The sequence below is a fragment of the Theropithecus gelada genome, chromosome 12 (assembly GCF_003255815.1).
Source record: "Theropithecus gelada isolate Dixy chromosome 12, Tgel_1.0, whole genome shotgun sequence".
Classification (NCBI taxonomy): Eukaryota; Metazoa; Chordata; class Mammalia; order Primates; family Cercopithecidae; genus Theropithecus; species Theropithecus gelada.
Window position 1 is genome coordinate 114,484,129 of NC_037680.1, and position 26,569 is coordinate 114,510,697.

At 49.6% G+C, this 26,569-nt stretch overlaps 1 protein-coding gene across 6 annotated transcripts in view; it reads left to right on the forward strand.

Annotated features, from left to right (window-relative positions):
- Window positions 1-10,161: 10,161 nt before the first annotated feature.
- UBE2F (ubiquitin conjugating enzyme E2 F (putative)) overlaps window positions 10,162-26,569 on the forward strand; it is a 76,577-nt gene continuing 60,169 nt past the window's right edge. For 4 of the 6 annotated variants that reach the window (XR_003122102.1, XM_025403944.1, XM_025403946.1 and 1 more), the window contains exons 1-2: window positions 10,162-10,349; window positions 16,867-17,000. Coding sequence is in view for 5 of the 6 variants with exons in the window: in XM_025403944.1 (XP_025259729.1) it covers window positions 16,883-17,000 (118 nt within the window). In the remaining variant the exon portion in view is untranslated. Of the gene's footprint in view, window positions 10,350-11,990; window positions 12,108-16,866; window positions 17,001-26,569 lie in introns of those variants that run through there. The other 2 variants (XM_025403945.1, XM_025403947.1) reach the window with 2 other exon arrangements.

Below are 26,569 nucleotides of genomic sequence, written 5' to 3' on the forward strand. Positions count from 1 at the left end.
TGGGTCATCCCCTGCGTGGACCCCTAGACCCCGGGCGAGGCCACCAGCTCCCACAATCCAAAGGGTGACAGGGAGGGGTCCCCCCAGCCCCGGCGGCGATGCCCCTTGCGTGCTGACTAACCACACGCCCTGGACCCCCGCACCCTCTGTAGCCCCACGCGGGGTGTAACCGCGCCCCGTGTCCTGGGATCCCGCGCCCTGGGTAACCCGGTCCCGTGTAACTGCAACCTGGTGAAGCTGGCCCTCCCGGCAAGGCGGAGATGCGAGGCCTCAGGATTCAGCCCGGCAGCGCCGCTGAGTCCAAGGACCAAGTTGGGAGTTGGGGCAGAGCTGAGAAGGGGCGCCCCCTGTGCCCACCCACATCCCGCCCTGGCTCTGGCGGTATCTCCACGCAGCCCTGGGAGGGCTTCTCTCTCTCTCTCTCTCTCTCTCTTTCTTTCTTTCTTTCTTTCTTTCTTTCTTTCTCTCTCTCTCTTTCTTTCTTTCCTCTTTCCTTCCTTCCTTCCTTCCTTCCTTCCTTCCTTCCTTCCTTTCTTTCTTTCTTTCTTTCTTTCTTTCTTTCTTTCTTTCTTTCTTTCTTTCTTTCTTTCTTTCTTTCCTTCTTTCTTTCTTTCTTTCTTTCTTTCTTTCTTTCTTTCTTTCTTTCTCTCTCTCTTTCCTTCCTTCCTTCCTTCCTTCCTTCCTTCCTTCCTTTCTTTCTTTCTTTCTTTCTTTCTTTCTTTCTTTCTTTCTTTCTTTCTTTCTTTCTTTCTTTCTTTCCTTTCTTTCCTTCCTTCCTTCCTTCCTTCCTTCCTTCCTTCCTTCCTTCCTTCCTTCTTTTTTTCTTTCTTTTTCTTTCTTCTTTCTTCTCTCTCTCTCTCTCTCTCTGCCTGTGAAAAGCACCTTGATGTGCCCTCGGGTGATGGCAGTGCCTCTCCCTGCAGCCAAAAGCAAGCTAAGTAGTCCCCATAGGGCCCTGGGGAATAGGTGATGGGGCTTAGTGAGAGTCTACACAGCTGTTCCAAAAACAAGGTAAACACACATTCCCAGCTGGAAAAGTATCCATCACACATGATAAAATGAAAAAATAAGTAGGGCCAGGCCCTATGACTCACACCTGTAATCCCAGCACTTTAGGAGGCAGAAGCGGGAGGATTGCTTGAGCCCGGGAGTTCGAGACCAGCCTGGGCAACACAGCAAGACCTAGTCTCTACCACAATGAATAGGAAAAGAAAACTTAGGTGGGTGTGGTGGCATGAACCTCTAGTCCTAGCCATTCCAGAGGCTGGGATGTTGCTGCTGATGATACATCAGTGATAGGATATTTGAACCCGTTCCTCCGCTTGGCAGGCCCATTCTGAGTGGCAGCTCCTGCTCTTTACAAATAAGACCTGTAGCATCACCATCACCTGAATTCTCCCGGACTTCAGTCATGTGGGTTTGGAAAGGAGTTATGGAATGTTGGTTCCCCCTAAGTCTCTAGCAAGAGTTGTGGCTGCAGGCGAAGGGACTGCCTTGACGTGCCAGGTGACTGTCTTAGGTGGCCCCCGTAGGGCCCCGGGGCGGCGGGGGGGCAGCCTGAGATGCAAACAGCATGGATACCGTCTTAACCATCACTGATGCTCCAAATTCGGAATGGCTACTCCCGATCATGTTCTGCCTTGTGCATTCAAGTGTTCCCATGAACTCGCAGATACACATTTTCAGCTGGTTTTTAGGGAAAAGTGTTTTGTGGCATTTTCCACACAGCACCCACTGAAGTGCACAATGTCAGATAGTGAGAACAATGAAGACTCCAGAGGCCATGCTAAATGAAAGTATGGCTGCAGTACTTCCCTGCAAGAGTGGCTCCAGAATCCTGAGTGCCTGTGAAAAGCACCTTGATGTGCCCTCGGGTGATGGCAGTGCCTCTCCCTGCAGCCAGGCCTTCCTGAGCCCAGACCCCAGGCTGCGGCCCCAGCCACTGTCCACTGGGAATGTTCTATGGGAGACATGGTGCACTCACTTCCTGTGGGGGCCGTCACAAACAGTTGCCCAAAACGACAGACATTCTCTTACCGTTCTGAACGTCAGAAATCTAAGAGCAAGGTGCTGGCAGGCGTGTGAGTCTGTTCAGGTTTCCATAACAAAACTCCAGAGGCAGGGCAGCTTAAACCACAGAAATCAATTCTCTCCGTTCTAGAAGCCGGAGTCTAAGATCAAGGTGTTGGCAAGGCTGGTTTCTCCCAAGGCCTCCCTCCTTGGCTTGTAGGTGGCTGTCTTCTCCCTGTTTCTTCACCTGGTTTTCTCTCCACGCATGTCTTTGTCCTAGACTCCTCTTTTTATAAGGACAGCAGTCTGTATTGGGTTAGGGCCTTCTCTAACGACCTCTTTTTAACTTAATTACCTTTTTATTTATTTACTTTTTACATTTAAAATTGTTTCTCGAACACCAGCCTTCATGGATCACTTAATTACCTTTAAGGGCCCTCTCTTTAGATAAAGTCACATTCCAAGGTCCTGGGGTTAGAGTTTCAATGTATAAACTTGGGGGAGGACACAATTTGTCGTTACACAAAAGCCCGTAACGACAGGGCTGCATTCCTTCCAAAGGCTTCAAGGGAGTACCCGCTTCCCTGCTTTCTGTAGCCTCTAAAAGCCACCTGCATTCTGTGGCTTGGGCCCCTTCCTCGAATGCCCCCAACCTTTGCTTCCATCCTCACATCTCCTGTTGACAGATCTCTGGCCTTCCTGGCATAAGGACCTTTGTGATTACCTTGGCCCCACCTGGATAATCCATGATAATCTCATCTCAAGATCCTGGATTTACTCACATCTGCAAAGTCCCTTTTACCATATAAAGCCACATATTCACTGATTCCAGAAATCAGGATGAGGGCATCTTTGGGGGCCATTATTCAGCCCTCTGTATGTGGTTATAACCTGTCATATCACACATACCTCCCACATAAGGCCTCTACAGTGCTAAACCATAAAAGGTGGCACTTTTCTTTAGCTGCATAGAAACACCTGAAAACTTAGCTGGGCGAAGTGGCTCACGCCTGTCACCCCAGCACTTTGGAAGGCCAAGGTGGGCGGATCACTTGAGGTCAAGAGTTTGAGACCAGCCTGGCCAACATGGTGAAACCCCATCTCTACTGACAATACAAAAAATTAGCTGGGCGCGCTGGCACACGCCTGTAATCCCAACTACTCGGGAGGCTGAGGTGGGAAAATCGGTTGAACCCAGAAGGCAGAGGTTGCAGTGAGTTGAAATCATGCCACTGCACTCCAGGCTGGGTAACAGAGCAAGATTTCGTCTCAAAAAAAAATAAAATAAAGCCCCTGAAAACTTGAACTAACCTTGGTTAGTGACTAATCCAAAAGAACATGCAATACAAAATGGGGGACAGTGTGACGAAGGCAGACAACTTAAATCCATTTCTGCAAGAAAGTAAAAGCAAAAAGACCCTGGAGGTAGGTGGCTTCTCTCACATTTGATGGTCCTGTAGGGCTTTGCCAGTTCCGGGGTCACCTGATGGGCAGCCAGGAAGGAAGAAGAACCACAGGACTACCATGTCCCTATTCCAGTCCCCATGCACAGACCTTATTAAAAGGAGCCCAGTGTTGCTGTAGGGTGAATGATGACAATCTCAATCCTATCATCAGATTTAAAACACCACTCTGACTCAGTCCCTCTCCAACAAAGCCGTCACAGCCCACTGTATTATTATTATTATTATTTTAAGAAATAAAAAGCAACAAGCTGTATTCCCTGGGGGCCAGTTGCAAAAGCAAAACTTAATTATACCAGATATGTAATTAAAATTATACTACTTAGAATTGTCCATTGTCTGCTTCCTGGATGGCCCCTTACTAAATAATAACAACAATGATGATAATGTGAGCCCCTGTCTGCCCCAGCTACAGGAAGTTCATCCCTCCCTCATGCCACGGAGGACCCCAGAACTGGCACTTGGCTATCACCTCTCAGCTTCTGCCCCTCAGACAGCCTCACAGCACTCCACACCACCTCCGGCTGCTTTGTAGTCTCGCCTTTGTCCTCTCCAGGTTAGACCCCAGGCCCCAAGAGGCCCAATAAAGCTTTTCCTAACAGAAACACCATTTACCTGTCTCCCCTTTTAGCAAGAGAATGAGCTAGTGGCACATGGGATTTTTGGCATTTATTTTCAGCTTCCTCAGTTGAATTCTAAGGTGAAGCTTACCGTCAGCACAGTTCTGTCTCCCTCCTTTCCCCAGTGATCCCTAAACTCACGTGGGTCAGTGGAGGCTTTGTTCTCCCCTATCTGGAACAAAGCTTAGCGGCCATAGTCGCACCCCTGCCCCTATTCTGTAGCAGTTTACTAAATGCTAGTTTCTCCCAGGAGCTCGGGCTTTTGGAGGGCAGGGTCTGTCCCCAGTGTCGCTCAGCCCTTGACAGGTTCTTATAGTGCCTGACTTGGATTGAAGTAGGTTTGAGAAGACTCCACAGGGACATGGGGAGGCCTGCACTTGAGTGTCCTGGGCCTTGCTCCCCAGGAGCACCAGATGAGGCTGGAGGGCAGATGTACACCTGGGAGTAATCTAGAACAGCACAGAACAGGTGGAGCAAGGGCTGGCCAAGGGCCGCGTTGCACCCTTTCTCCCATGTCTACTCCAAGTTTAGTGTCCCCTGGGCTGTTTCCCAATTCACACAACAAGGGCTTGCACCTGGAACATGGCTAAGGTCTTGCCTGGGGTAAGGACCCTGTGTCTGGAGGAAGGGGCATGAGCACTGGAGCTGCTGGGCCTGGTGATGCCAGCTCACCCAGACTGCAGATTTTACCTCTGGAGGCCAATCCTCCACTGAAGCCCAGAGCCAGGAATGCCTACCCCGATGCTCGCTCTCTCTCTCTCTCTCTCTCTCTCTCTCCCTCCCCCCAGCACATAGAGGCTGTGTGAGCACAGCCAGATGGTGGCTGCTTACAAGCAAGAGGAGGCCTCAGAATGAACCCTACCTTGCCAGACCTTGATCTTGAACTTCCCAGCCTCCGGGCTGTGAGAAAATAAACATCTGTTGTGTAAGCCACTCAGTCTATGGTATTTTATGGCAGCCTAAGCAGAATAAGATGCTGGCAGAGGCCACTTTTCCTGCCTAGGAGACCCTTCCCTCACCCAGCAGGTTCCCAGGTCCCTGCACCAGTCCAGGCCAAAGTGCCCACGGCCCTGGACCAGGCTGGAAAGATAGATAGCCCAGGCCATTTCACCTTCCACATCCTAGCTGGAAGCCTCTGGGGTTGAACTTAAAGGGGTAAGGGAGGAAGGGATGCGAAGGACATTGTCTCCCCCTGCCCTTCCTTGGGCAACAAGACCCCTCTGTGGGGCTCACGGTTGAACCTCCCCCCCACTCCCACCCCACTCCCACCCCATTCCCCCCCACTCCCCCCCTCCCCCCCCACTCCCACCCCACTCCCACATACACACACAGTGACTCTGTGACTCCAGTAGAGCCAGTCTCTCCCAGAGAACATGAAATTCAGAGTTAGGGACACCAGCCCCCTCTATGTCCTGGATTGTGAAGATGTCTGAGCCCAGGTCCAAGATTCCTGGAGGCACCTGGGAGGGCAAGGCCAGCCCACAGAGGCCAGGACTCAGGTGACAGGCCTGCAGGCAATATACTCATGGCACCATCTCCAGCTTCCCAGAGATAACCTCAAGTTCTTTGTATCAGCTGCCTCAAGGTGTGCTAGCTAAGGGCAAATATCAGAGTCGGACTGCCCGGTTTTAAATCCTAGCTCTGCCATTGTTGGAAATGGGTGTTCGATGTGGCAAAATCAACACTGAGACAAAGGATCACTTGGCAAGGCTAGTTTACTTTCTGCAGAAAGGGTGCTGCTCGCTAGCAGTCTTGCCATGAGAGCACACCCAAACAAAGGAGATGGGGATATTTATCATCTTTGTAACCTGATGCAATCGTCCTGTGGCTGTGTCCCATTTCCATTGGCCAGAAAGGGACCTCACATTCTAAGCTTGACCTGATTGGCTAGCAGCTTGAAACTTTTCTAAATAGGTAAAGGGGAAAGAGGACAAAGAAAAGAGGAAGCTACTCATGAGAGGGTCAGGAGGGTTTCCAAATAAGGAGTGGCATGCACTATGGTCCGGGGCTCGCTTAACCCTGTCCAGGCATGCCAGGCCAAGTCACAGCAGCTGCATTGGAACATACACAGATATGCATAAACCAAATAAATGACAAGCTCTTTATGGTTTTAAGAAACTTTGAAGAAGAACTTCTCTATTCCTCACAGTCATGTTGGACATGTAAACCAAAAATAAAATTCTAAACCCCGTAATCGACCGAATGGACCCCTCCTCTTGACCAAAGGGATTCCAAAGAAACCTGAAAAATTAGTTCAGGCCATTATGGGAAAGAGGGGTCAGACATGCCTCATTATGCCCCCCTCCCTTTGGCATTCAAACACAACTCACCAGCATTAACATTAAAACAGAGATCATAAGACTGACAAAAAAGGCTCTTTATACTAATAAGATGCCAAATTCCAGTGGACTGTATGTAGTACAGCATCACATGACAGCGGGCCCTGAAAGAAAGAGAAACATTTTACCCCAAAATATATTTCTTTGACATATATATAGAGAGAGACGGAGTCTTGCTCTGTCGCACAGGCTGGATTGCAATGGCGCAATCTCAGCTCACTGCAACCTCCGCCTCCCGGGTTCAAGCGATTCTCCTGCCTCAGCCTCCTGAGTAGCTGAGATTACAGGCGCCCACCACCACACCCAGTTAATTTTTGTATTTTAGTAGAGACAGGGTTTCACCATGTTGTCCAGGCTGGTCTTGAACTCCCGACCTCGTGATCCCAAAGTGCTGGGATTACAGGCGTGAGCCACCGTGCCCGGACTTCTTTGACATATTTTGAAATGGTCCTGCAAAGCCATCTCTTGTGGGGAAAATCTACATTCTGTAGATTTCCCTTTCCAGGTCTTTTCCTGATCCAAGGAGAGATTAACCAAGAGTCTGGCATCTTTTTAAGTCTGATAAGAAATACTTACCATCTATTTCTCTGAAGCCTGCTACTGCTACCGGGAGGCTTCATCTACGTAAGAACGTTGGTCTACACAACACCTTTTCTTATCCCAGACACTCCTTTCTACTCATTCCAGTTCGTTAGACAATAACTATTTCAACCAATTGCCAATCAGAAAACCTTTGAATCTACCTATGATCCAGAAACCCCTACCTACTCTTCCCTGCTTCCAGTTGTCCTGCCCTTCCAGACTGAACTAATGTACATATATTGATTGGTATCTGCCTGTAACTTCTGTCCCCCTGTTACCGAAAAGGAGTCCCGATCCAGATCCCAAGAGAGGGTTATTGGATCGCAAACAAGAAAGAATTCAAGGCGAATCCATAGAGTAAAGTGAAAGCAAGTGTATTAGAGAAGTAAGGAAATAAAAGAATGGCTACTACGTAGGCAGAGCAGCCCCAAGAGTTGCTGACTGGTCACTTTTATGGTCATTTCCTGATTGTATGCTAAACAAGGGGTTGATTATTCATGAGTTTTCCAGGAAAGGTCTGGGCAATTCCTGGAACTGAGGGGTCCTTCCATTTTTAGATCACATAGGATAACTTGCTGTCTTTGCCATGACAGTTTACAAATGTCATGGCACTGGTGAGAGTGTCTTTTAGCACAGATGTATTATAATTAGTGCATAATGAGCAGTGAGGATGAGCAGAGAACACTTTCGTCACTATCTTGGTTTTGGCTGGCTTCTTTATGGCATCCTTTTATTAGCAAGGTCTTTGTGACCTGTACCTGTGCCAACCTCCTGTCTCATCCTGTGACTTAGAATGCCTAACCTCCTGCGAATGTAGCCCAGCAGGTCTTAGCCTTATTTTATCCAGCCCCCATTCAAGATGGAGTTGTTCTGGTTCAAACGCCTCTGACACCCTTAACATTTATAAAAATCGAGCTGCAATCCAACCACCTTGGGCACATGTTCTCAGGACCTCTTGAGGCTGTGACTCAGGCTTTCGTCACTCATATTTGGCCCTGAATAAAATCTCTTCAAATATTTTACAGTTTGACCTTTTTTGTCAACAGACTACTTAACTTCTATGTCAGTTTCCTCATCTATAAAATGGGGATAATACCTGTTTCATGGGGCTATTGTTTGGATTAATTGAGTTAATAAACTAGGAAGTCCTAAATAAGTCTTAGTGAAAGAATTAGGCAGCCTCATGAAATGGAGCTAGAAATGACTTCATTCATCCACGGCGGTGGAATTTGGGCCTACGTGGGCCAATGTGTGGTGCAATCCATTCTGCAGACAGTGATGCTTATGAGTAAGACAAGTGCTCATGCCATTCCGGCTGCACCTTCACACACTGCAATCTTCAAGCCCTTATCTCCTCTCACCAGGACTCACGCCGCCAGCTCATGCAATCTCTATCCAGCAGACGTGTTTTAATCACCTGCATGTCCCAGGATGGGAAAGGGGGTGTCAGGAGGTGAGGCTGGAGGAAGAAGGAAGAGGAGGGCTGAGGAGCTGAGCTTAGTCAGGGAAACAGGCCATGACAATAAGGAAGAGGGAAGTGCAGGGCTCCAAGGAAGACACAGAGGACATCTGCACTGCCCCACTCCACCCCCAGACTTTGAGGCCTCTGAGAAGGTGGTGTCTTAGCTTAGAAAAACTTGAGAGTTAGCGGGGCAAGAAAGGGAGAGACATGGTCCCAAACACAAGAAATAACACGAGTTGTGTTCGTTCGTTCTTTTTTCTTTTTCTGGAAACAGAGTTTTGCTGTGTCACCCAGACTGGAGTGCAGTGTCGGGATCTCAGTTCACTGCAACCTCTGCCTCCCGGGTTCAAGCGAATCTCCTGCCTCAGCCTCCCAAATAGCTGGGATTACAGGGGCACACCACCAAGCCCGGCTTTTTTGTATTTTTAGTAGAGACGGGGTTTTGCCATGTTGGCCAGGCTGGTCTCGAACTTCTGACCTCAAGTGATCTGTCTGCCTCGGCCTCCCAAAATGTTAGGATTACAGGCCTGAGCCACTGTGCCTGGCCGAGTTGTTCTTGACCAGTTTTCCTGACTCCCCTCCCACAGACTCTCTTAGAGCCAAAGCCTTTATTATTATTATGGGGACAGGGTCTGGCCCTGTCACCCAAGCTGGAGTGCAGTGGTGCGATCACGGCTAACTGCAGCCTCAACCTCCTGGGCTCAGGTGATCCTCCCATCTCAACGTCCTGAGTAGCTGGGACTACAGGCGCGCTCCACCATGAGGCTAATTTTTTTTTTTTTTTTTTTGTAGCGATGGGGTCTTGCCACCATCAGGAGGCTGGTCTTGAATTCTTGGGCTCAAGGGATCCTCCCACTTTGGCCTCCCAAAGTGCCGGGATTACAGGCATGAGCCACCGGGCCCGCCAGCCTCTTTTAGGAAGAAAACCTGATATTGTCACTCCACTGTTAGAAACCTCTCAGTGGGGTTTTTGGAAATGAAAGTCTAACTTCTTGTCTCCTTCTGACCGTCTCCCTGCTGAATCTCATCTTTCCGATGGTCCACTCCTCCAGGGGCCTGCCTGACGCCCAGGGCGGCCCCTCGTCAATCACACAGGACGCTAATGAGCGCGGGATGAATCTGGGCTCCTAAAAGAGGACAAGTTGAAATGGATTTTTAAGGCACTTTTAACACATTTAAGAGAGAAAATAAGGAATAGAAGAGACATGACAAGAACAGTGGGGCCTGCGGGCGCAGCACACGGTTTGGGGTTGGTAGTGGTTTGCGCGTCTGACCGCCCGGTCTCCCTCACCGCCCGCACTGCAGGCTGCGGGGTCCGATCCAGTCCTTTGCACTCCAGGTGCGGTGCTGGACAGCGGGAGCTCCAGCCACGGAGGCCGCTCCTTCAGGGAAGAATAGCCCGGGCTCCTCCGAGCCCCTAAATCCTGAAGACCACGAAGTGAAACCGGGTTGGAACCAGAGGCTAAATCCCCAGCCCTCGGGCTCTCGGACTCTAGAGCCAACTCGGAAGCCCCGCCCCTAACGCTACTCGCCAATCAGCGACGGTCGCGAAATCCGTGCCCGCCCCCCGGCCGCGCCCTCTGCCAATGAGCGAGGTCCGAGCGGCCGGTCGCCCAGCCCAGTCCCGACCGGCGCACGCCGCTGTTCGCGTGTCTGGTTCCAATAAAGTTTTTCGCCACTTTGAATTTTTTTTTTAAAGCGCCCGCTGCTGTCTCTGCAGCCGCGGGCGAGAGCGGCCGAGTCCCCGCCCCGCCACTTCCGGTCCCGCCGCCGGGAGCCGGTGCGGCTGTGAGGGGCCGCGTCTCGCAGCAGCCGCCCGGGCCGGGCATGGTGTTGGGCGCCGGACCCGCCTCGCCTGTCTCGGGGAGCCCAGGTGAGGAGTGACCGCGCGGCTCTGCGGCGGGGCGAGGTGCGGAAACCGGTGCACAGGCTGGCCTGCGGGCCGGGCGGAGGGCGCGGGCGGTGGCGGGGCCGCCTCAGGCCCACCGGGTTCCTCACGCCGGGGGCCGGGCGGGCGCGGGCACCCGGACGCAAGGCCGAGCGGTGTGAATGGGAAGGGACCGCGGGCCGCGGGCAGCGAGCCGGGGGTCGGAGGCGGCGTCAGTGGCCGGGGCGCTGGCCTCTCCCGGCAGTGAGTGACCGCGGCGGCGGCTAGGGACGGCCCGCGCCGAGCACCTAGTGTGAACCAGGCCCTGGGTCGAGCGTGGCACAGTCCTGGCCGCGCTCACGCCCCACTCGCGGGATCGGCTGCGTGCCTTGTAGGGAGGAAGCGGGGCGTCCAGCGCCTGGCCAAGGTCACCAGCCCGACGTGGCCGCAGAAAGCGGGACTGGACTCCCGATCGCGGCAGGAGTCACGCTAGGCCGTGAGGAGCGGGGGAGGTGAGGGGAGTGACAACTCGCGCCCCGTCCGTGTACCTGCAGCGGGAAGAGTAAGTATGGGCACTTACCTACGATTGGGGGCGGCCAGGCTAGTTTGAAAAATTTTTACCACAGCAAAGGAGACGAGGAGGGAAGGGCATCTTGGAGCAGTCAGTGCTGCAGAATCTTGGTTCCAGACCTGGTTCTGCTGGTGTGTCATCTTGGGTGTGTCCTTCCCCTCCCTGGGCTCAGTTTCCTCATCTGTCACAGGAGATAATTGGGCCCCCCACCCTGCGTTCCCGACCGCCTGGAAGTGGGGGCAGGATGGGTTGGAACAGCCAGAGAAAGCTTCTTGGAGGAGGAGACGTTGGAATCTAGGTAGGAATCTTCCCCTTAAGGAAGGAGTAGGATTCGTTTATGAAGGAAGGAGGGCATTCCAGACCTGGGTATCAGATTGAATAGAAGCTTCTGGAAATGAGCAGGGTGTTATGAAGCAACAAAGAGGAAATTGGCCTGCCTGGTGCAGAGGAATCCTGGCTGAGGAGTGAGATGAAGGTAAGGGGGAGCATAGAGGTGGGAGAGAGAGAGATTGAGAGGCAGAATCACACCAAGTGTAGTGCTGTCCCCCCACCTGGACATACCTGCCTTTCAGGTAGTAGGCAGTGCAGGAAGAGGCAGGTTTACTGCTGAAAATAGAAGGGGCTGGGCTCCAAAGATGGTCAGTCAACCAGCGTACTCCTGTGCCAAGCGGGAGGTTCTTGGGCACTGGCATTCTGTGGAAGAGTGGGATATGGACTTTGTTGTGCCCTGATCTGGGCCCCTTTGACCGGGGAAGTTGAGTGTCCCCTAGTGACCCACAGGCCCATCCTTTATGCTTGGATTGAGATGTCTCCATTAGGAAGGAATTGTAAATAAGTAGCCCCTCACCTTGAGCTGACTGGTCCCTGGCGTCCCTGCACAAAGTGACATGGCCTGGTTTTGCCATTGCTTGCAGGGATGCTGAGTAAATATCACTTGATGGCACTAATACATTGCACACAAGATACTCTTCTCTGGGCCGTCAGAAAGCAGGTCCCACCCAGAGGAAGAACCTAACTGGGCCAATTACAACTTGTGGAATTTAGAGACTGAGAATGCTGTTCAGAACAGCTGATCTGTTACTGAAATGCTGCCTTAGAGTGTAATTTGCAGGAAAGAGGAAGTTTTGTTTTAAACCAAATCTTCAAGAGTTGAAACATATTGAAGAAGGAAAAGAATTCTGAAGCAACTGTAGGTATTCAGCTAGCCGCTTGACAGTCTGAATACTTATTTTTTGTTAGAATCCTTTGGTATAGATTTAATTTTATAGCTATGGAAACATTCCCAAATTAGGCCTTGGGTTTATCCTTAAAGTGGCATGTGAAAATGATACACATGACAGAAAAATAGATGGTCACTGTATTAGATTTCTTAGAATGTTAGGGAAGTACATTTTTTTATTACTTTCTATGGGAAACAAAACACCCGTGTTAAACATTCTCTTATATCTCGCAAGTCACAAACTTGAAGATAGTAAACCAGCAATCTGACTCTTCCAGTGGAACTGAATATTAGCATCTTCTGCCCACAGAGAGGATTTCGTCGTGGCGTGATTGGGGGTATAAAAGCATTAAGCATAGCCTGCGGACTGTAGTGTTACAGAAGAGTTTCTTGGTGGTGAGCCTTTCAGTATGTGAGGGATCAGTCTCCCCAGGCTCCCCTGAGCCTCCTTCAGTGCAGGTTCTCGGGGAGCTGGGTGTGGCCCTGGTGCTTGCTGTTCTATGGGACTCTTCATTCTGGCTTTCCTAGGTTACTGCCTGCTGAACTCATGTTCAAGCATGTTGTGCCTTTTTTTTTTTTTTTTTTTGAGACGGAGTCTCGCTCTGTCGCCGAGGCTGGAGTGCAGTGGCCGGATCTCAGCTCACTGCAAGCTCCGCCTCCCGGGTTCACGCCATTCTCCTGCCTCAGCCTCCCGAGTAGCTGGGACTATAGGCGCCCGCCACCACACCCAGCTAGTTTTTTGTATTTTTTAGTAGAAACGGGGTTTCACCGTGTTAGCCAGGATGGTCTCGATCTCCTGACCTCGTGATCCGCCCGTCTCGGCCTCCCAAAGTGCTGGGTTTACTCTTTGCTTCATTTGCATTCCCAAGGTCAGCCAGAGACCTGGTAGTCCTTGTGTAGGGCATCTGGTGATGGATGGATGCACGTCTTGGTCCATAATTGGGTGACCCTGATGATGTGGCAGGACTGATGTGATTGAGTCTGCACACGTGGCAGCAGACTTGGCTGGGAAGGGAAACACTGTTCTATGACAAGGAATCCTTGTGAGGGATTTTTGACAAGATCATTCCAGGTAGGGGCTGAAGCAGGAGAGCTTGGCTCTAGATGGTGCTACTGTCTGTGGTAGCTGAAGACCCTACAGGTGTTTGTGACTATTCTCCTGTGAAGTAACTTCATCAGCTGAACCCAGCTGCTTTGCCCTGGGCAAAGCTGTGAAGATGTGCTCTTATGGAGGTCCACCTGAGGAGATGGCACAGTAGCGTAACAATGAAGAAACTAATGTTGGCTTATTTTCACATTTTTGTCAACTTTATTGAGGCATAATTGAAATACACTAAACTGCCCATATTTAAATTGTGTAATTGATTAGTCTGAAACCATGACCACAATCGAGTTAAAAACATGTCCTGCTGGGCGTGGTGGCTCACGTCTATAGTCCCAGCACTTTGGGAGGCTGAGGCAGGTGGATTGCTTCAGCTCAGGAGTTCAAGACCAGCCTGGGTAACATGGTGAAGCCCTGTCTCTACAAAAAAATTTAAAATTAGCTGGGCGTAATGATGCATGCCTGTAATCCTAGCTGCTTTAGGGGATGGGGGATGCTGAGGTGGGAGGATCTCTTGAACCTAGGAGTTTAAGGCTGCACTGAGCTCGAGTCACGCCGCTGCACTCCAGCCTGGGCTATAGAGCAAGACCTGTCTCAAAAAACAAACAAAAAACATTTCTGTCATCCACAAGAGGGAAACTAGTATGTCTTTGGTGACTGCTTCTAGCAGCTGAGTGGCTTTGGGCAGGCTGCCTTCTGGGCCCCTGTTGTCCTGGGGTCCACATGTTAAAATGGAATGGGAGTGGGATAAGTCCATTCCAACTTTACAATTCTAAGAGCTTATGACTGTGGAAGCGCAGAGCTGTCTTGGAAGCCTTTAGACCAGTACTTCTTAAGGGGTTTATGGTATGCGTATGTCTGTGTCCTCTGAGTGGAAAAGACTGTGCAGTTCAGAAGATCGTATTCCACGTATTGTTTTCATTTTTAAAAAATTCTTTAAATTTTTTTATTTTTTGAGATGCAGTTTCACTCTTGTTGCCCAGGCTGGAGTACAATGGCACCATCACTGCAACCTCCACCTCCTGGGTTCAACCTATTCTCCTGCCTCAGCCTCCTGAGTGGCTGGGATTACAGGCACCCGCCACCAGGCCCAGCTGATTTTTTTGGTATTTTTAGTAGAGATGGGGTTTCGCCATGTTGGCCAGGCTGGTTTAGAACTCCTGACCTCAGGTGACCCACCCGCCTTGGCCTCCCAAAGTGCTGGGATTACAGGCATGAGCTACCATGCCCGGCCTATACTGTTTTCATGATACAAACAATAGAAAATAAAATCTGACCGCCTTTAGGAGATAGGCAGAAGATGGTGTGAGAAACTGTGTAAGAGACCTGGGTGAAAAATGGTTTCAAATGCCAATGAGGAAAGGAATATTCTTATTTGACTTTCAGGATCTTAGTCTCAACCTAAAATTTCTGTGCTTATGTCAAGCTTTTCACACGGAATTTTTAGATCATTTTCTGTTGAAATGATCAGAGTGGTGTTGAAATAAAATGATATGAAAGCAACAAAGGAAATTGTGGAAGTATTGAACTGGTGACAATTTATCTTATTTTATTTTATTTTTGAGTCTCACTCTGTTGCCAGGCTGGAGTGCAGTGGTACAATCTCAGCTCACTGCAACCTCTGCCTCCCGGGTTCAAGCGAGTCTCCTGCCTCAGCCTCCCCAGTAGCTGGGACTACAGGTGTGCGCCACTACACCCAGCTAATTTTTTGTATTTTAGTAGAGACGGGGTTTCACCATGTTGGCCAGGATGGTCTCAATCTCCTGACCTTGTGATCCTCCTGCCTCGTTCTCCTGAAGTGCTGGGATTACAGGTGTGAGCCACAGCACCCGGCCCTAGTGACAAATATTTGTCCTCAGTCAAAAGAAGTTCCAGAGACCCTCTCTGACCATGGCAAAGTAAGTAAGAGTTAGGAGGAAGATTAATGTCAGTTTATGTTAGAAATAGAAGGCAGAGTCTAGAGGATAGTTACCCTGTATAATTAGTGGGATCATAACGTAAGCTGTGGACTTTGAGTTATCATGTGTTGATGTGGGTTCATTAATTGTAACAAATGTACCCTCTGGTGGGAGATGTTGGTAATAGGGGAGGATTTCCGTGTGTTGGGGCAGCGGGCATATGGGGAATCTCTGTACCTTCCTCTTAATTTTACTGTGTACTTAAAACTGCCCTTAAAAAATAAAATCTTAAACAAATTGTGGCATTTCTTCAACTGTCTCCCAGGCAGCAAGTGGCGTCACCTGTGTTTGGTCTTTGTTGTCCCTCCCAGTGAGCTTGCAGCAGGGGAACCTGCAACACAGATGGGGTGGAAGCCACCAATGAACATAATCTACCTGGGGACATTAATTTTAATTCGGTCTTGATGTTGAAATTGCCAAAAAATATAAATAAAACACAAACATAAGTAAATGCAACACAGCATGAATAAATGAGAAGATGCTTGTTAAGGCTCTAGTCACACCTTTATTAAAGGAGGAAGGAGAGCAAAGAGTGGTGCTCCTCTTCCACCAGAGGCTGTGCTGCTTCAGTTGGTGATGGGCCAGACCCTGGGACCATACCATGTGTGTGCATGATCCCCTGCAGCAGGGCAGGGCAGACTTACTAGTGGACAGTAATGGACCCATGTGGAACCCGTTGGTGAGGGCATGCTGGTTGAGAAGCTGTGGAGGCACCCTAGACGTTGTGTTCCACGGGAGCTTCGTCACAGCCACATCCCAGGGCCTGGCACCTAGTGGATAACCAGTGAGTGTGAAATGCATGACTTTTTAATTTAATTTAATTTTATTTTATTTTTGAGACAGGGTCTAGCTCTGTCACCCAGGCCGGAGTGCAGTAGCACAATCACAGCTCACTGCATCCCCAACCTCCCAGGCTCAAGGGATCCTCCCACCTCAGCTTCCTGAGTAGCTGGGACTACAGGCGCATGCCACCCCCTGGCTAATTTTTTTGTATTTTTTGTAGAGATAGGGTTTTGCCATATTGCCCAGGCTGGTCTTGAGTTCTTAGGCTCAAGTGGTCCTCCTACCTTGGCCTCCCAAAGTGCTGGGATTGTATTTGTGAGCCACCGCACCCAGCCATGACTCTCTTTTTAAAAAACTGTTAATTCATGGCCGGGTACGGTGGCTCATGCCTGTAATCCCAGCACTTTGGGAGGCCAAGGCGGGCGGATCACCTGAGGTCAGGAGTTTGAGACCAACCTCAACATGGAGAAACCCTGTTTCTGCTAAAAATACAAAATTAGCCAGGCATGGTGCTGCATGCCTGTAATGCCAGCTACTCAGGAGGCTGAGACAGGAGAATTGCTTGAACCTGGGAGGCGGAGGTTTTGGTGAGCTGAGATCGCACCATTGCATTCCAGCCTGGGCAACAAGAGCAAAACTCCGTCTCAAGAAATAAAAAATAAAAATAAATAAAGTTAATTCATAATTTTAAAAGTTAGGCTTATAGAGGATGGCGTAGAGCTTTTCAAATGTATTATGAAGGAATCCAATCTTATTAATGTGTGCAAATTTTTTCCATAACTAAATTATGGGAAAAAATCAAAATGCAAAAGCACCTGTACATTTTCCTCAATGTCTAATTAGTCTCTGGAGACCTGGTCCTTAACCCTGCTTTCATTGCTGTCTTTCAGGGTAAAGGCAGCAGTAATGCTAACGCTAGCAAGCAAACTGAAGCGTGACGATGGTCTCAAAGGGTCCCGGACGGCAGCCACAGCGTCCGACTCGACTCGGAGGGTTTCTGTGAGAGACAAATTGCTTGTTAAAGGTAATGATCATTCGTGTGAACTGTTTTTGTATCCTGTAACAAAAGGAAGTTTGACTGGAGAGTCTTTGGGGATATAAAGCAACCCACTGCTGAATAGAAATACCTGTTTAAAAAGATTTTAAAATACAATTGCTTGTCTCTTATAGTGGAAGGACATTGTACCATGCAGATGATATGAGCACACTGTTGCAGGGAGATGGTATGGGATGTTCTTTGTCACGTCTGCCAAAATGCTAGCAGAAAGAATAAGGTGCTGAGAGTCGGCAAGGCCTACGACTGGTTTCAGAGCTGCCATTATCTTCCTTTCTTTCTGATTCTCAGCACCATAGTTTCTGCTCTGTAAAGGGGAAGGAGTCAAATTTTGTAATCTCTTAGGATCCTTTCCTGTTTTATTCAGGTCAAAGCCTACGGCGAGTCTTGTGAAAAATTAGTTCTCTTCACGGAGTTAATAACATGTAGTATTCTACAGTTTTAGTTGACTTCTGCTATCCATGTTGGTGAGGAGAAACTTTATCCTGGAGGAGGGTTGGTAAAATGTGTGAGAGTATGTGTGCATGCAAATATGCATTCATTTGTATGTTTGAGCGTAAATTTTGCATTTATTCATTTAGCAAACTCAACATTTTCAAGTGCTTTGAAGTCGGTTTCTTGGGGGTCATAAGACCTATGAAAGATGAAGAAACAGTTGCAGCCTTTAAGGAGATTATAATTTGCTTAATTATAAAAAGGTTAGCTTTGTATTTTATTTATTTATTTTTTTTGAGACAGAGTCTCACTCTCACCCAGGCTGGAGTGCGGTGGAGCAATCTTGGCTCACTGCAACCTCCACCTCCCGGGTTCAAGCAATTCTCCTGCCTCAGCCTCCTAAGTAGCTGAGATTACAGGCACCCACCACCACGCCCAGCTAATTTTTTTTTTTTTTTTAAACAGAATTTTGCTCTTGCTGTCCAGGCTGGAGTACAGTGGCGCGATCTCGGCTCACCACAACCTCTGCCTCCCAGGTTCAAGCAATTCTGCCTCAGCCTCAAGTAGCTGGGATTACAGACATGCGCTACTACGCCTGGCTAATTTTGTATTTTTAGTAGAGACGGGGTTTCTCCACGTTGGTCAGGCTGGTCTTGAACTCCCGACCTCAGGTGATTTGCTCGCCTTGGCCTCCCAAAGTGCTAGGATTACAAGCGTGAGCCCCTACGCCTGGCCAAATTTTTGTATTCTTTTTTTTTTTTTTTTGAGATGGAGTCTCTCTCTGTCGCCCAGACTGGAGTACAGTGGTGCAATCTTGGCTCACTGCAACCTCTGCCCCCGGGGTTCAAGTGATTCTCCTGCCTCAGCCTCCCTGGTAGCTGGGATTACAGGCGCCCGCCACCACACCCAGCTAATTTTTTGTATTTTTAGTAGAGATGAGGTTTTTGCCAAGTTGGCCAGGCTGGTCTCAAACTCCTGACCTCAGGTGATCTGCCTGCCTCGGCCTCCCAAAGTGCTAGGATTACAAGCCTGAGCCACCGCGCCCAGCCATTAATAAAGACGAGGTTTCACCATGTTAGCCAGGCTAGTCTCAAACTCCTGACCTCAGGTGATCCACCTGCTTTGGCCTCCCAAAGTGCTGGGATTACAGACGTGAGCCACTGTGCCCAGCTTTACTTTATAACAAGTGTTTACATTTCTTTAAATTTTTTTTTTTTTTTTTTTGAGACAGAGTCTACTCTGTCACCAAGCTGGAGTGCAGTGGCACAATCATGGCTCACTGCTGCCTCAACCTCCTGGGCTCAGATGATCCTGTCACCTCAGCCTCCTGAGTAGCTGGGACTACAGGCATGCACCACCATGCCCAGCTAATTTTTTTATTTTTTATTTTTATTTTTTTGTAGAGATGGAGTTTCATTATGTTTCCCAGGCTGGTCTTGAACTCCTGGGCTCAAGTGATACACCCACCTCGGCTCTCCCAAAGTGTTGGGATTACAAGTGTGAGCCACCGCACCTGAGAAGTGTTTACATTTCCTACATATAGAGCAGCTAGAAAGCAAATGGTTGATTAGTGTATTTGCACTCCCTGTTTTCATGTTGTATTAGGTTGAAAACATGGAGATTACAGGCATTTACATGTCCTGAAGGAATCTAACAGCAGAAGAGCTGCTGTATATAAATGTGCTGTGCTTGGCCTTCCCAGACGCAAATCACTGTTAAACTGGGGTAGGAATGAGAAGTGTGAGGGCACAGTGGCACAATATCGGCCCACTGCAACTTTCACCTCCCGGGTTCAAGCGATTCTCATGCCTCAGCCACCTGAGTAGCTGGAATTACAGGCATGCGTCACCACGCCCAGCTAATTTTTTTATGTTTAGTAGAGACAGGGTTTCAACATGTTGGCCAGGCTGGTCTCAAACTCCTGACCTCAAGTGATTGCCTGCCTTGACCTCCCAAAGTGCTGGGGTAGCAGGCATGAGCCACTGTTCCTGGCCTGTACTCTTTTTCTTATTCTCCCTCTGCCCCTGAGTTTGGACTTAGTTTTGGATTATCCAGCCTGTTGGATGATTGGTTGAAAGTGGAGTGAGAATGGTATTTCACATTTTGGCCTTACCTACTAAGCCTGTATTTAGTGTCCATTGTGCTGGAGGCTTTACCCTAAGAGGCCCAGAGGGTGGGGCAAGAGCTGGAGCACCTTACTTAGGTGTGCCTGATAGGACTTGAATGTCTTCTCAGATTCTGGGCTCCATTTGCAGCATAAGCCAGGAAAATGGTGTGTTGTTGCTGTACTTGGAGTAGACAGTGAGTGCTTTGGTGACTAAGGAGTTGCAGCGAGGAGGGCCTGGATGTTAGCTGAGGAGGAGTGGGTAGAAGCTGACAAATGGACTGTCCCATCTTCTTTACCCAATCATCATCATGGTTAATAGTAGCTAATAGTAGCTTTTGTATACTGAGCACTTAGGGCCAGGCCCTCTGTTGGGCACCTTCTTAGTTCATTTGTGCTGCTGTAACAAAATGCCACAAATTGGGTAATTTATAAACAATAGAGGTTTACTTCTCACAGTTTTGGAGGCTGGGAAGTCCAGGATCCTAGTAGGATTGGTATCTGGAACAGGTAGTACTCTGCTTCAAAGATAGCACCTTGTTGCTGTGTCTTCACATGGCAGAAGAGATGGAAGGGCAAAAAGGGCCTAAGCTAGTTTCCTCCTGCCCTTTTATAAGGCACTAATCCATTCATAAGGCAGAGCCCTGGTGACCATCACTTCCCTAGAAGCCCCACCTCTTAATACTGCCACAGTGGGGATTGAGCTTCAACATGAATTTCCCCATTCAAGCCATAGTAGGCACTTAATGGGGTAATTCTTGTTTGACTTTTCAAAGCCTTGCCAGATGGATGCTTCATTTTACCCATGAACTGCTGAGACTCAGGTTAAGAAACTTGCCCAGTTTGTGGCTTTATTGCAGCAAGACAGCCAGACCCACATACTGGGGTAGGACAGGCTCCGGGGGAGCAGATGCAACCAGCAGAAACCAAAGTAGCAGAACAGAAGTGCAAGTCCACAGAAAAGAGAGTTCAAGGAGGCTCTGCATCTCCGTGTCTCCTGCCCTGCTCAGGAACTCACCCTGGAGCTCTCTGCTGGCTCCAGGGCCTGACAGAGCCCACTAAGACCCACCAACCTGGGCTCCCCTCCAGCTCCAAGGAAGGAAGTATCTTTGTCTGGGTTGACAGGGCCCAGCTGAGGTTCTTTGACTTTGTGCGACCCATCAAGAACAAGAAGGGTCTCACAAGGAAAGGTGCAGAGCCAACTCTTGAGGCCACCATTTCCATCCTCCCCAGGCACTGGTGGCGATTAAGTTTCAGAGTCCAAAGCACTGGCCATAAATGGCAGTAAGAACTCAGTGTAACCTCCCCTCTCGTGGCCTTTCCCTCCACCTGCCTCAGGGGCTGCAGGCCAGGCTGAGTGGTGAGTAGTTTGGGCTCGTGGTGGAGGTTGGGTAGAGAAGGGTGTGCCTGATCTGAGAGAGGTGGCTGTACACACAGAGTGCAGCAAGAGTGCCTGACGGTTCATGCTTGTGGGCTCCGCACCTAGAGTGCTCCTTTGTTTAGCTCGCCCTGTGGGTGGCTTGTTGACCCTGGTGGCAGTCTGGCCTTGTGTCCTCTGGGGAGTTGTGGCGGAAGTGGTGCTATGGAAGCTGGCGGAGTTTGTGGCTGTTGGAGGGCATGGCAAGGCACTTTGAGGGCTGATAAAGTGAGAATCCTTTCCAGGTGAAATCCAAGCTCCCTTTTGGGACTTTGAGAAAAGTGGGGTGTTGGAGTTCAGAAAGATTACTATAGTCAGAACTGTCATCTGGTACTGTGGCTTGTGTAAGGGTGTTATTCACGAGCATCCATAGGTGGCAGAAAATTGTGTCAATATGTCTTTGGGACTTTATGCCATAGGCTAGGTTTCCTGAAGAGGAGGTAGAGAGTTTGTCATGCAGGATCCTTACTAAGGGATACTTTTGGGACAACACCTGTGGGGTAGGCGCGGGAAGCAAGAGTGGGCAGAGGGAGACTCAAGTGGCGAGGAAGGCCCCACGATAGCCTCTGCTTTGGAGCAAGAGCAAGCAACAGCACAGCCCTTCAGAGCCGTCTCCAGTCTGGTGAGATAGTCAGGTCTTCCTGCTCTGCACCCATCAGTCGTTAGATGAGGGTTGCCTGGGACAGGTGTCGTGTGGAGTGCAGGTCTGTGCAGCCACCAAATCCCTGAAAGGGCTGATTGCTGAAGCCTGCCTGCCCACAGCCCTCACTGAGGGGATCTGTGTGCTGCTGTGTCACAGCACCTGGCTCATTACCTTGCTCGCCTGTGATGTGGGCTCTGGTGTGGTGCAGATGGCAGTAGGGCTGAGCTTGTGGGAGGCAGGAGCTTGTCCCTGGCGGGGGAGGGCCAATGGTATCTGCACAACAGAGGCCTCTTCTTTTTCTTGGAAGTGTGAGCCCGGGTCTGAACAGTGATGGGAGGCCAGAGTCAGCTGTCCTGGCTCGATTCCAGGTCTCTGGAAATATGTGGCTTTGGAGTGGCTGGCCATGGGGAGGCCTCCAGATGCCCACAAGGGCTCCCCCTCAGCCACACCCATATTTCCTCAGCATCCTCAGTCCAGTTCTGAGGGCATCTTCCAGGCTGGTGCTGGAGTGATGCTTGTAGCTGCATTACCTGGAGGGTGTGGAATGATGAGTGTTTTGGGCTGCTGTCTGTCCTGACTCCAGAAGCTGGGGTCACTGAGGAGAGAGAGTCAGATCTGCATTTGAGCTGGCCCTGACTTGGGTCCAGGCCTGACTGGAGGGCTGGCCATTGTCAGTGTTGTCGGCATTCCCTGTGAACCTGTGTGTGACTGAGTCCATCAGGGTCTGAGTCCATGGTGCTCCCTATCCCCCAAACACCCCTCAGGGCAGAATTAATTACTTTCTTGTCTGTCTGAAGTTTGGCACTGTTTCCATCTAATAGCCAAATGCCTGTCTGTCTCCCTGTTCTTTCACTTGTTCACCCAATACGCATGATAGTTTCAGCATACAGTTAGTGAACCCCAAAGACCTCAAGGGGCTCCAGGAGGTCTGACAGGACCCTTTGCCTGTGTCAGTCTTTGTTAAATATGGGGATTTGGAATTGAGCCATTTCAGGGTCAAATCTGGAGTTAGGGGAGCTAAACAGGGTTGATTCTGTGTGTACCCCTTGTCCCAGTCAGCCCCTGAGTCCCAGGTGGTTTCTGACCTTCTCTTGTTTTGGCTGATAGGGGCTGGGGCTGGGACCACTGCAGAGTGGGAGGGTCTGGCTGCCCATCTACCTGAGCTTCCCAGTGTCTAGGGGTGCAGGGGCCTCCCTCTGTGAGGGCGTCTGTGTCTGCCTGAGCAGCAGTCCAGTCACAGGTGGGACCCCTCACCTTCCTGTATAAGGTCTGCCACATGTCCCCATTTCAGTGTTGGGGGAGAAAGAGAAGCATTTACTATTTTCTGGAACCGCTGTCTCCAGCGTGTCCTGGCACGGAACTTTAGCAGGGCGGGCTCAGGGTGTGGCATGCCACATTGTCAGGGTAGTCACAGCATTTAGCAGTGTGTGCAGCTGGGAGATTCTGTGCTACAATACATATTTTAAAAACTAGAGCAGTGGCCCAAGGGGAGGAATCCAGCTAGTGTGGATGTAAGGCAGTTGGCCACAGGCTGACCTTTACATGCTTTGTTGGAGGGTTAAATGCCAGTGGAGCTGCCCCGGGAAACTTGGCAGCCCCTCAGGTGTACACATAGCCCAGTGGGCAGGGAGGACCCTATGGAAACATAGGTGAGGGCTGAAGTTGACATCATCTGCATTTGTGTTCAAAGTCAGTGGTAGGAGGCCTGTGGGCTCCATTCTTAGTGATACCAGACTCTGCTACAGGGGCTGTGACTGCTTTTCAGGATTACAGCCTTGCTCCTCTGGAGCATGGAGGGGACCATGAGCACTGTGGGCCTGCACTCTGTAGTGTGAGGCCTCAGCCGTGGTGGTGCTCTCTCTGGAGGGGCTGAAATCCTGCGTGTGAGTCGTCTCCCAGATGTGAGGCATGCAGAAAAGGTGGATTTGAGGATTTTAATGCATAGAGGCAGTGGGAAGCTAAGAAATAATGTTCTAGTTCTAGAAATCTGAGGCAGTGATTCAGGTTTAAGGAAGTAATCAGGTCACCTGGAAAATGGCAGCTGTCTCTACCTAGGTTGAAGGGCTTGGCAGCTCTGCCTGGTGTTGTCTGATGGGGCTTGGAGCTGGCTTTTGCCAAGAGTCATCTGCCTGTGTGACCAGCCTTTTGTCTTTGTCAGCTTGGGCTGCTGTAACAAAGGACCATAGATAGTTTGGCCTAAACAATAGGCATGTGTTTCCCTTCTGGAGGCTGGAAGGGCACAATCAAGTTCCTGGTGAGGGCTCTCTTCCTGACTTGCAGATGGCCTCTTCCTCGCTGTGTCTTCACATGGAGGAGAGAAGGGGAGCTCTGGTCCCTCTTTGTTTTTTGTTTTTTTTTAAATAATGGCATGAATCCCATCACAAGGCCTTTGCCTCCATGACCTGATCTACACCTAATTACCTCCAAATACTATCACATTGGGGGTTAGGGCTTCAGCATGAATTTGGGGGTGGAGCATAAATTCCGTTCCACAGCGCCTTTGGAATGCCTCCTCAGTTCCCAGCTATGTGAAGAGAAACATTCTTGGGTCTTAGAGGAAACTCACAGCAGGGGCACTGCCACCCTGTAGGCAAGTATGCTTATGTGTCCCCCTTTTCCCGAGCACCCCATGTGTGCCCAGCCACAGTGCCAGCTACTGAGCTCATAGGGTTGGGGCAGGTTACATGGCCCCTGCCCCCAGGTGTGCACGGTCAGGGAGCAGGTGGCAAGGAGCCAGCAGGAGCCCAGTGTTGTAAGGGTCAGGGCAGGAGGTGAGTACGTGCTGTGCGGGGGCCTTTGTGGTGATCAGGTGGATTTTGCAATCTGATATTTCAGTGTAGTCATGCTTCAAATGGATCCTGTGGTTTGATCTTTAGTTAGAAAGGAAAAGAGTCTAATTTATCAGAAGGAAGTTATGCAGCCACAGAATTGTGCAAGGTGTCAGCCAGGTGCCTCCCAGAAATGCCAGGCCACTGAGTGGTAGACGTGTTAGCATCTTGGGATAGGCAAGACTTGAGCAATTTTAAAAGTATCTTCATTTCTCATTACCTTGTAGGTGGTGGCGTTCTTCAGGTGGTGAGGGTATGCAGAGAAGGGCTGCTGCTTTGCCCAGAGGCTGCCAAGCTTTGCTTATAGTCTTACTGTACCTTGACTCTAAGGTGATAACTGCTGATGTTAGTGAATTCTAATTTGCCCTCATTGGAAGTGCGGCAAAACTTCTTGTCATTTGTGACAACTCCCTGAGAGGAGCACTGTGGGAGTGTGCCTGACTTACTTTATATTCTGCCCCGGTGGAACTAAAATGCCAGGCATCTGTATTGAAATCCTCTGCCCCAGGATTGTAGTCCTTGCTTGCACTGTCTCTAGGAGCAGAAGCCTGCAGGGACTCTGACTGTGGTGGGGTCATTGGTAGGCTGGGTCCAAGAGCTCCCCTTAGCCTGCCCTCCTTCTGTGACTGAATTGCACCAAACGTGCAAATGTGAGCCTGATGCTCATCTTGGAATTTGATTTTTTTTTTTTTTTTTTTGGAGACAGGGCCTTACTCTGTCGCCTAGGCTGGAGTGCAGTGGCATGATCTCAGCACACTGTCACCTCTGCCTCTCTGGCTCAAGTGATCCTCCCACTTCAGCCTCCTGAGTAGCTGGTACTACAGATGCATGCCACCACACCTGGCTAATTTTTGTATCTTTTGTAGAGACAAGGTTTCACCATGTTGCCCAGGCTGGTCTCAAACTCCTGAGCTCATGCAATCTAGCCTCCTCAGCCTCCCAAAGTGCTGGCATTATAGGCATGAGCCACTGTGCCCAGCGCTGGGAGAGAATTTTAAAAATTCAGAGACCTAAGTTCTACCTGAAACTCTTGATATAATTGGTCAAAGTTAGGGATGGGGCGTTAGGATTTTTAAAAGCTCAGCAGGTACTAGATTGTGGTGATGGATACGTAGCTCCAAAATTTACTACAATTCACTGAATCACTTACTTAAAATGGGTCTATTTTACAGTATGTAAATTGGTCCCTGACAAAGTTGTCAAATGTCAAACCAGCAAAACACTCCCCAGATGACGAATGTGCAGCCAGGGCTTCCGTTCCTTTCTTCATCAGGTGTTGTCTGGCATCTTTCTGGCTGTCACTCTGCTAGCTCCTGAGTGCCTCTTGCTCCCGCACCCCTGTCCCCATAGGAGAAGGGGCCTGGTTCTGTTGCCCATTTCTTCCCACTCCTCCGTCCTACCACATCACAGTGTTTAGCACTGGTCAGTGGCCTCACTCCTCATTGTCCCTCTGTGTCCAGACCTCAGCCCTTCCCTTGTCACTAGACTGTCCTCTTGAACCATTTGCTTCTGTCATGCTGGCCCCTCTGCTTGCAATCCACAGTTGCTTACCATGCCCTCTGGACACATTTCTAAATTCCCTTAGGAAAAGCTGGGTGACAGGAGTTATGACTCTCTACTGAGGTGGCTTGGGCCACTGCCACAGAGTCATGCCAGGGAAAGCTGGATTCCAGTGGCCAGCATCAATATCAAAAGAAGGGCCCTAAAGAACAGTTTCTTGTAAATTCTAATCAACAAAATATAAATAATACAGAATAAAATATGTTAGTATTTGCTTTAAGATCAGGTTTAATTATATAAGTAACCCTTATTTAAAAGTGATCACTATGAACAACTCATTTGCTCTTCACCTGTGTAGGTCACACCTGTCAGATGTGACCAGCGTTGGGTGGTGTGGTCTGAGGCTCTGTTGTCTTCCTCTACCCTCTGCCCTTCCCACACATCGCTCTAAGGAAGGACAAAATCTGGCCCATTGGAAAGGCAGCTATGTATCAGTGTGGGCATGAGAAGAATAATGGTGAACCTTTCCTAGGATCACCATCATTATATTTTGTTAATATACGTATATATTTTAAGTTTTTGTAGCGACAGTCTCACTATATTACCCAAGCT